We start from the raw sequence: 9,476 nt of genomic DNA, 5'->3' as shown, positions 1-9,476 counted from the left end.
TCGGTGATCGAATTTCCTCTGTCCCCAGCCTGGAGGCTCAGGGCCCGCTGCCAGCAGGGCGGCCCAAGGCGGTGCCCCAGTCCCGGCTCCCGGCACCCGGGGTGCTTCCTGCTGTGTCACACCGCGTGCTTTATGTGCCTGCTCCTTCGATAAAAATAAATCTTCGCGTTTGCAGTTTGCTTTAAACTACATCAAGGTGTCAGCTGAACTGACGGCTCTCTGAGAAACGACCTCAGGAGGTGCTGGCAAATGGCTCTGGGGTGAGCCTGGGATCTCGCCCTGACACGGGAGGCACCAGCGGCTCCCAGCCCTCGGGGAGGAGACCCCGGCCACCCCCAGCCCCGCCAGGGCCTGGCCCAAACTTCCATCACTGCAGAGACCCTCATTTCTCTCCATTTGCACCCAGAGGTCTGTCCTGCAGTGACACCCCTTCAGTCTCTGCACTCTGGCACGGATCCAGGGATGGCTCCCACGAGCAGCTGCACTACCCGTTCCTCTTCCCTCCCTGATCCCTATCCCAGCCCACCACCAACCTCTTTTCCTTCCCTGGCAGGCTGCACACACCTGACCACAGCCACCTCTGCCCCTCTCTCAAGTCCCCCATCTTGTCCCCTCTCCTGTCACTCCCTGCAGCAACCACGGGGGTCCCTCCTGAGGAGTGCAGTGAGGGGGCCCTGGGAGCTCAGCCCCCATCTCCATCCAACCTCTTGCTCACAGAACAGCTCTTCCTTGCTGCTGCCTGAGGCTGGGCCATGCCACAGACCTTGGCTAGGTCAGACAGTGCTGCCCCAGCCACATCCTGTGTGTGAGATGCTTCAATTTGCCTGCCATGGGATCCTCCCCAGCTCAGGGTGCAGCAGGAGCTTTCCCAGGCACAGGGGATCATCAAGAGCCACTCCACCAGGCTCTGGAAGCACCTGGAGATGGTCTGGGCTGTGCTGCCTGTGTGCAGCTGCCTTCCTCTTCTGGTGCAAACGTAAACAGAGCTGTGTCCTTGTGGCCGTGTCTGACAGATCTCACATGAATCTGGGCTGAGTCCAAATGATCTTATCTGTGGAGAGACTGAGAATTTCCTACTACAGGCATTTTTGACTGCTCAAACCAGAGGCAGCCCTGTGGGATGGGGGAGATGAGGGAGTTCAGGGCTGGGGCTGAAGTGGGCGAGCCCCCTTTCCATCCCTTGCCGGTTGTCCCAGTTTGGTGAGGGCTGCACCTCTCACAGCTGCTCTCCCACACACAGGGACACCAACCCCACCAAAACCCAGTAAATCCCCTCAGTGGCTGCTGGATCAGCCCCGCAGACCCAGCTTTAGGTAAAATTGTCTGTAACAGCTGTATATGGCTGTGCTCAAAGGGACAGGCATAGAAAAACATAACCCAAGCAGTGGCCTTCCCTCCCAAAAAGTGGCCATGAATGCTTTACCTTGTGGCTGACTGCTCCAATGGGGATGGCTGCTGAGATCACCACATTCAGCAGTCACACCATCACCTCCTGACACTGCATAGCAAAACCAGAGTAGAATGGGAAAATAAAGGAGAAATCTCACAAAATGCACACAGTGGATGCATGGAGGAGCTGCCCCCACCCCATATATGAGCAAAAGCACTGAGTGCCCCAACTGCCAGGGAAATCTTCCACTTCCCACTGCGTACACCCACCCATCCTCCTCTCTGCCCCTCTTCAGGAGAAGCTCCTCTCCCATTCCCAGTCTGGACCTGAAGTCTGGATCCATTCCCAGACTGGACCTCCCAGTTCTCACAAGACTGTTTCTTACTCTGATTCAAACACATCAGCTCTGTTTTGTGTTTATTGAACATCCTTCTTCATTACAGCATCCTCACGCCATGGAGGGAGCCCTTCCTCCCAGCCCTGAGGCCCACATTGCCACTGTGCCAGGTCATTGCCTGGAGTGGTGTTTCCATCAATTTCCATGGAGCAGGGATCCCACTGACACCTCCTGAAACCACACAGGGCCACAGCAGCTGCTGGAGATGGAGCTGGATCCCAGCCTGGTGCTGGTACCACCGTGGGGAAGGGAGAACGTGAAAGGATCAGCACAGAGCTGCAGCCCCTCCCTGTGCACAGGATCCATCAGGCCCTTTCAGAAGGGCTCAAAGACGAACACAAATTCTCCTTTTACATCAGCAAATGTTTGTCTGGAATAAATCCAAACCAAGCAGAGGTTAACACATTCCTGGGAAATACATTAAATGTAGCGCACACCAGTCTTCCTAATGGAGCGTGGTGACGCTCCAGCTCGCCCTGGATCACTCTGATAACCATTGGAAGTCACCGTGGACTCCACATTAATTTGCTCAGTAACAGGCATTTAGGTTTGATGCACTTACTGGGGAAAGAGAGTGGCAGGAATAAGTAATTCATATCCAAACATTTCATCTCTCCCAGCCAACCGGCCCAGCGAGGGAAGGGCGCAGCTTTTAAACCAGTAACTACTTATCACACCTTTCACAGCACAGGAAGCTGCTGGAGTTGTGATAAACATGATCAAACTATTAAAGTAAGAAATATCTGGCTGTGTGGTTTCCGGGAAATGGTGCCTCAAACCAGCCACGGCTGCTGCCGGCACAGACAGCGCTTCAGGGGCTTCTGCAGCCCGGGGGTGCTGGCTGCAGGGAGGCAGCTCAGAAACACCAGCTCACAGGGACAGTGTTCCCTTAAAAACCGGCAGCACAACACCCTCCATTTTCAGCAATGCTAATGAGCTGAGCTAACTGCAAACCTGCAGCAGTTATTAATTGCCCAGAGCCTCGCACACCTACAGCCCAGGGAAGGGAGCTGCCGAGCCGGCTCGTGGCAGCAGCGATGCCCAGGCTCTGGCCCGGAGCCTGCAAGCCCACGTTCAAAGACACAACCTGCTGTTTGTGAGAAACCCCGCCGGTTTCATCCACCTTTGTCTGGCTAAAAAGCAAGTTGTGCCCTGGCAGCCGCCCTGCCCCGGAGCCGTGGCCCGGCCCCGCTCCTGCACTGGCTCCCGTGGCTGTCTGTTGAGCCACACTTCCCCTTTCATAAATCACATTTTGCATTCTGAGCATGCGTCTCCTCTTCCATGCCATTTTTGTTTTCAGATAACCATTAGCTTAATTAATCAAGGGAAACGCATCATTTCTGATTGTATGTTCTGATCCTGAAGCCTGGGGTGGCAGGGAAACACTTCCCACCAACCCATCCCTGGGCACCCCCCTGTGCAGAATGGGGCTCACCAGCACATGCCCCGACACCACCTCTCCAGCACCCTCAGCACGTCACCCACAGAGCTCTGGTGAACGTAGCGTTGATTAAAACCCTCTTAACATTCAGCACAGCTATCAGGCAAATGTTGAATTTAATCAATCAGAGTTCACAATTTCCACTTGCCCTGGGTGCACAAACCACCAGCTCTGGGGCCTCTGCTCAGGCAGGTGAACACTGCCCAAGTGTCCTTGGCTTTGGAGCACCAACCAAAACCACGGCAGAAGCGAACTGTCAGCGCTGTCCCTGCCCATGGAGCCACCTCCCCAGTGCCATTCCCACCTCAGCCTGAGCTGCTGCAGAGCCAAGCCTGCATCTGCAGCAATGTGTCCACAGGCAGTGTTCCCACTTCGGTACAAGCCTCTTTGGCTGGGAAAATGGCATCCACACACCCAGTGGTTCCTTTCCCACCAATTCAACCCAAACTGCATTGGAAAAGTGCTCCAGCTCCGGCATAACTGCTGTGGGCAAGGCCCGGGTTGAACAGCATACGCAGGGGGTCCTGCCGTGACCCACACCTGCCTGGATGCTGTCCCACCTTCCCACAGACACCACACCACCCTCAGCTTTGCAAAGGAACAATTACCAAGATGAGTTTGTAATTTATGTAAATGAGATGACACCTGGGAAGCCTGGGTGGCCCAGAAGTGGGCAGCACAAGATGGGGGGTGATTTGTGCTGCGGGAACAGCACTGCCCCACGGCTGGACAGAGAGACAGGTGACAGCAGGACACAGGGCTGTCCCTCACCCCATGGCTCAGGCATCACTGCAGGCTCCACCTTACCCAAACCAATTCAATTTGCTTCTCACAAGCTCATGGCTCTGGTCCACGCACATCAATGTGCCATCAACAATATTCCAACCAAGGCCTTTGCTGAGGAGACCTCGACTTTGACCAAAAGCCCAAGAGGAGACAGGCTGGCAGCAGTGCCAGTTTTGCTGGCAGCAGTGCCAGTTTTGCCAGCAGTGGGTTTGGAGGGTGGCACTGCCCAGGCACTCAGCTCTGTTTGGGGAGGTGACAGCCGGTCACTGGGGGAACAGAGACTGAGCACTCTATCTTGGTCACCATGCTCTAAGCCCTCTCACAAAGAATTAGCCCTGCACTGTATTTCCAGTAGACTCCAGCAATGATTAATCTTGTTCAGAGACAGCTGCAGCTTTCTTGGTGGAATTTGGACCATCTTCCTTTCTGGAGACGTTCAGCTTCTTATCTAACTGTGACCCTCCCCAACACTGGGATGACACTGCTGGGATGGCAAACATCACCCATCACTGTGCCACCTTCCCAGCCTGTGCCTCCACAGCTCCCTCAGGTTCCCAGCACAGACCTCGCCGGCCCTGCTGGAGGGAAGCACCACACCTCAGGCTCCTCCAGCCTCGCTGCCCACCCACGACACAGGGTGCCCTCAGCACTTGGGCACGACACTCTGGGGGTGAAAACTGAATTAAATTCAAAACGCTGCACCTCTGAGTACATTTTTTAACCTGCAGGTACCAGCTCTGGGGCAGCCCAGCTGCAGCCGGCCCACACAGGGACCTGCCATCCGTAAAGCTGTAACAAATGCACTCCAAATCCCAGTAGTTTTTGTAAAGGTTTATAGTCCTTTGCCATGATTGCATGATACATTTCTTCCCCTGTGACACAGCCCTCAGACCAGGATGCACCGCTGGCAGCTTGCAGCAGCTGGGCTTTGCACTCCGATCTACACTAGCTGCAGAACATCAAATGCACTTTCAACATCTCCATTTAATATTTACATTCAAGCAATTAATAATTGGAAGCTTATAGTTTAGACATTTCTAATAGCAGCAATCTCTATAATAGCTCGTTTAGCTTTAGATAACGATTTTTTTTGCACATAGAAACACCACATGTGTACAGTATCAAAAAATATATACGGGATGGTCCTGCGGGTCGTGGGGAGGGCAAGGGACCAAGACTAACAAATGCTCAATGGTTAAAAAGGAGAACGAAAATAGTCGTTTGATATAGTTTATAAGGTGATCTAGGGACTCCATAAATCTAGGCTTTATATTTCATTATATAAATACCTACAAATAAATATATTAGCGTGGCCAGGGGGCGACCAGCTTTCAGCTCAAACAATACATTTCAGTAACACCACGTACAAACGGGAGCAAGAATCACTTGACAAGTTAGCACTGTTAAAATATAATACTATAACTCTGAGTAACTGGCGGGTCCCATCCTTGCGTGTCCCACTGCCTGCAGGTCCTGGAGCAGCCCCCAGCTGCGGGGTCACCCCACGTGGCAGGGATGGCCACCGTGCCTGGCCCTGTCCCGGTGTCCCCTGGCTGGAGACGGCGGGCTCGGCCGCCGCGGCGCGGGCAGGGGCGCGTGGGCTCCGGGGAAGGGGCACCGGTACCGTGGAGGGAGGCCGTGGGGCCGGCGGCCCCGGGATGGGCAGGCAGCTCCCACGGGGAGCGGCTGCCATCCCACCTCACACCGTCACGTACTCCTTGAAGGTCACAGTCAGGCAGTTTGCGGTCACATCTGTGATAATTATATTCCCAAAGAAGGGCTTGAACTCCTGCAGGGACTCGGCCTCCTCCTCTTCCTCCTCCTCTGCGGCCTCCTGGGGCTGCGGAGGCTCCGGGGCCGCTTTCTCAGCCGGTGGCGGTGGCGGCAGCTCCGGCTTCACCTGCGCCAGGGCCAGCTCGCCCTCCGCCCGCGGCTTCACGCAGCGCAAGTCTATGGGCTCGTCCAGGTCCGAGTCCAGCAGGATGACCTCCGGCTGGGCGGGCGGCTCCGGCCGCTCGGGGGCCGGGGGGCTGAGGCAGGTGGGGGCACTGATGCTGCGGGAGGTCAGGCGCTTCTTGCCCGGCTCGTGCTCGGCGTGCGGCTCCGACAGGCAGCGCTTCCGCGAGCTGGCGCTGGACAGGTTCAGTCCCATGGAGGAAGGGCTGTGCTCGCAGACGGGACTCAGGGACCAGGGTACGAGGTCCGGCTTGGTAGTGAGCTGCAAGGGCTGCTCCGCTGGAGGAAGGGGCAGCTCCTTGGCCAAGGGAGTCTTTTGGGGACCTTCCTCCAACTCCGCAGGGGGCTGCCGGCTCTCGCCCTCCGCTTTACTCAGGGCATTGCTGCCCACCACCCTGTCCTCCCCTGGCTTCCTCCAAGCCTCCACCTTCTCCTCCCCACCCTTCTTAGGAGTCCTCTCCTCTGCAGCCCGCTTCCGGGGAGGCTCCCCAGACTTGATCTTCACCGCCTGCATGCCGTTCTCCATGTACTTGCTCATCACAATCACAATGCGCCCGTTCTTGTTTTTGTTCTTGACGATCTTCATCTTCCCCCCAAGGCCATTGCTGGTCACCCTGTCCCGTGGGGGAGGCCCAGTACCACTGGACAGGTTCTTCTCAGCTCCATTTTTGCTCTCTGCTGTGAGGTTCTTGACTGGGCCCAGCAAGTTTTTGGCTGGGCCATGAGCCCACTTGTCTGGGTGGGCAACTAGGGGGGCCTTGTTATTGTCCAAGCAGGCCTGGCCCTGCGGCTCTTTGCTGCTGGGCTGGTAATGGGGCTCGTACATCTTGGGGTCGGGCTGGTAGTGGTGGTGCTTCTTGCTGTTCAGCTGGTAGTAATACTTCCCTTTGCTGTGGGACTGGTGCTTCATGCTGCTCTCCTTGCCATTGGGCTGGTACTGGTGGTGCTTCTTGCTGTTGAGTTCATACTGGTGCTGCTGGCTCTTGCCAGAGGAGCCGAGGTCCAGCTTGGGCCTGGTGTCCACGGCCGGGTCCTGCAGCCCCGTGAGGATGTTCGAGCGGCGGGCAAAGGATGGAAGCTGCAAGGCAAAACCGAGAGCTGCGGTCAGACGGGGCTGGAGAACTGGGTGCCAGGTGCCAGAGCTCTGGGTGTCAGGTGCCAGAGCTCTGCCAGGTGCCCGAGGTCCCGGCGGAGCCCCTGCCCCTCGGGCAGCTCTCCTTAGAGGATGCTGCATCCTGGGGCACCGCGTCCTCGAGCAGGCGGCCCCAGCCCACTCCAACTTAGAGGCTGTGCATTGCTCCAGATTAATGAAGCAATGAAAAGAAGAAAAGCCCCCTTCAATCAGCTGTCTGGGAACGGGGGCCGAGCGGGACCGCCACAGCCGAGCCCGCGAGCAGCCTGCTAATGCCAGCCGGGCACGGGCACAGCGGGTCTGCGGCCCGCAGGGGAGGGAAGGGGGGCCGGGGCACCCGCTGAGCTCAGCGCTGGGGGTCCCCGGGGCGTTGCGAGGCGCCCGGGCTGCGCAGGCTCCGCAGCATGATGAAACCCGCTGCAAGCGGCTCCCCGGGGACGGCCCGCGGGGGTTGGGGCTGGGCGCCCGCGTTACCTGAACGACCAGCGGCTTCGGCTTGGGCCCCCGCTTGCGGTATCCCATCAGCTGCTCCTGCCGCTCCCTGCGGGAACACAGCGGCACGGTGAGCCCGAGGGCGGCACACGGACCTCCGGAGCCACCCCCCAGCACGGCAGCTCCCGCGGTGGCAGTGACCCTAGGCGGGCGCAGGGAGGGGGCAGCGGGAGGGGAGCGGGGCCCGCAGGTGGCAGGGGGCCGGGGCATCCTGTGGAAGCAGCAGGCGCCTTCCCCGCTGATGCCTCCCCGCTGCGGGGAGGGGCTGAAGTTCACAGTTTGCGCCAAAACACTCCAGGAAATAAATGCGCGGAAAGAGAAAAAAAAAAAAAATTAAAAAGGCTTAAAAAAAAAAAAGGAAAAAAAAAAAAAAAAAAGCCGAAGCCCGTCCAAGCGCAGCAGCAGCAGCGCCGCCTCCTCGACTCGCGGCATCGAATCCCGGGGAGAAGGAGCGCGAGGCGCGGCGTGGGGGGGCACGGCGCGGGGGGGACCGCGGCGTGGGGACCTTGACCCGGAGGCGTCGCCCGGTGGCCCCGCACCGCCCGCCCCGCCGGGGCCGCGCCCCCCAGCCCGGCCCGGGGCCGGCCCGCGCCCGCCCCCGCCGCGGCCCCCGGCTCCGTGACGCATCTGCAATTGCGGGAGCGGCGCGGAGCGGGGGTCCCGCCGCCCCTGCCGCATCCCCCAAGCTTCGCCGCTCACCTGTTCTGGAAGGCGATGAGCAGCCGGGGGTCCAGGATGTTCTCCTCCGGCTCCCACGTGTTATATCTTGGAGAGGGGAGGAAAGCGGCCGTCACCGCGGGGCCCTGCCGGCGGGGCCGGGGTCCCGGGCAAAGCCGCCCCGCAGCACCGGGCCCGATGGGAGCAGGGTGTGGGGCTGGGGTCCCGGGGAGGGGGATGGGCGGGGGGGGCCGCGGGGACGGTACTGTTTATTTAGCGCAGTTATTATTCCGGAGGAATTCCAGGCATGTCATGATGAAATTTTCCAAATCCCCTTTCCCGGACCCAGGAAAGCGGCCGCGGGGCGGAGGAGGGACCCGGCCGCCGCGTCCCGGACCCCCCCGCGACCGCCCCGCCCGCACTGTCATGCAAACCCCGAACGCTCCGCAGCGGCCGCGCTCGCTCCGGTGCCGGTGCTGCCCCCGCCCCGGCAGCGGCTCTCGGGGCTGCGGGGCGACGCGGACGATTTTTGCGGTTATTCCCCCTTTCTCCCCCCTTCCTGCCCCCCCCTCCCCGCTCGGTTCTGCAATATGGAGCCCGACTCCCGAGGAGGGAAAGGGGGAAGGAGCCATTTTCTGGTGCACATCAGCCGCCGCCTGCTCGGCTCCCGCCGCCGTCACCGCCGGGCCCCGCCGCCGCCTCTCGCCGCCCGCTCGCCGCCCCGGCCGGGGCCCTTCCCAGAGCCCATCCCCGGCCCCATCCCCGCCCGGTGCCGGTACTCACTTGGGCGACCATCCCCTCCATTTCACCAGGTACTCGACTCTGCCCTGAGCGGCGCGGGAGGCAAAGACACGGCGTCAGCGGGAACCGCCACCCCCGGCGCCCCCGGGCCCCGCCGCCCCCCGCCGCCGCCGCCCCCCGCACCTTTCGGATCCGCTTCTTCTCGATGCTTTCCACCGCGAAGACGTGCTCGCCCACCGCCGGCAGCTCCATCCCGCAGCCGGGAGGGGCCGGGCCGGGCCGCGCTGCAGCCGAGCTGGGCTCGGGCTTCGGCAGCTCCCGCCGCCGGCCCGACAGACACTGAGCGGCGGCACCGCAACCGTGCAAATCCCGGAGCGAGACGTCAGGGAGGCGGCGCCTCCCGGGCCCGGCTGCCCGTCAGCGGCGGGGCCGGGGGATTGGCGCAGCCCTGCCGGGGAGCGAGGCGGGGAGGGGGCGGGCGGGG

The 9,476-nt window shown here is 60.2% G+C and overlaps 1 protein-coding gene across 3 annotated transcripts; it reads right to left on the bottom strand.

The window, feature by feature from the left end:
* Nucleotides 1-4,830: 4,830 nt before the first annotated feature.
* Nucleotides 4,831-9,345, bottom strand: CBX4 (chromobox 4). Of its 3 annotated transcripts, none has more exons than XM_041409067.1 (5): nucleotides 9,176-9,345; nucleotides 9,035-9,078; nucleotides 8,294-8,359; nucleotides 7,577-7,886; nucleotides 4,831-7,048 (listed from the first exon to the last, which is right to left on the bottom strand). In XM_041409067.1, exons 1-5 carry the CDS (start codon nucleotides 9,242-9,244, stop codon nucleotides 5,714-5,716), a joined length of 1,824 nt encoding a protein of 607 aa, XP_041265001.1. In that variant the 5' UTR covers nucleotides 9,245-9,345; the 3' UTR covers nucleotides 4,831-5,713. The 3 variants fall into 3 exon arrangements, with proteins under 3 accessions (XP_041265001.1, XP_041265003.1, XP_041265004.1); XM_041409069.1 differs by having other exon boundaries at nucleotides 7,577-7,643; XM_041409070.1 differs by lacking the exon at nucleotides 8,294-8,359 and having other exon boundaries at nucleotides 7,577-7,643.
* Nucleotides 9,346-9,476: the final 131 nt, after the last annotated feature.

The sequence above is a fragment of the Onychostruthus taczanowskii genome, unplaced genomic scaffold (genome assembly GCF_017590055.1).
Source record: "Onychostruthus taczanowskii isolate IOZ18803 unplaced genomic scaffold, ASM1759005v1 scaffold30, whole genome shotgun sequence".
In the NCBI taxonomy this organism is placed as follows: Eukaryota; Metazoa; Chordata; class Aves; order Passeriformes; family Passeridae; genus Onychostruthus; species Onychostruthus taczanowskii.
This window is presented reverse-complemented; position numbering and strand designations above follow the sequence as displayed.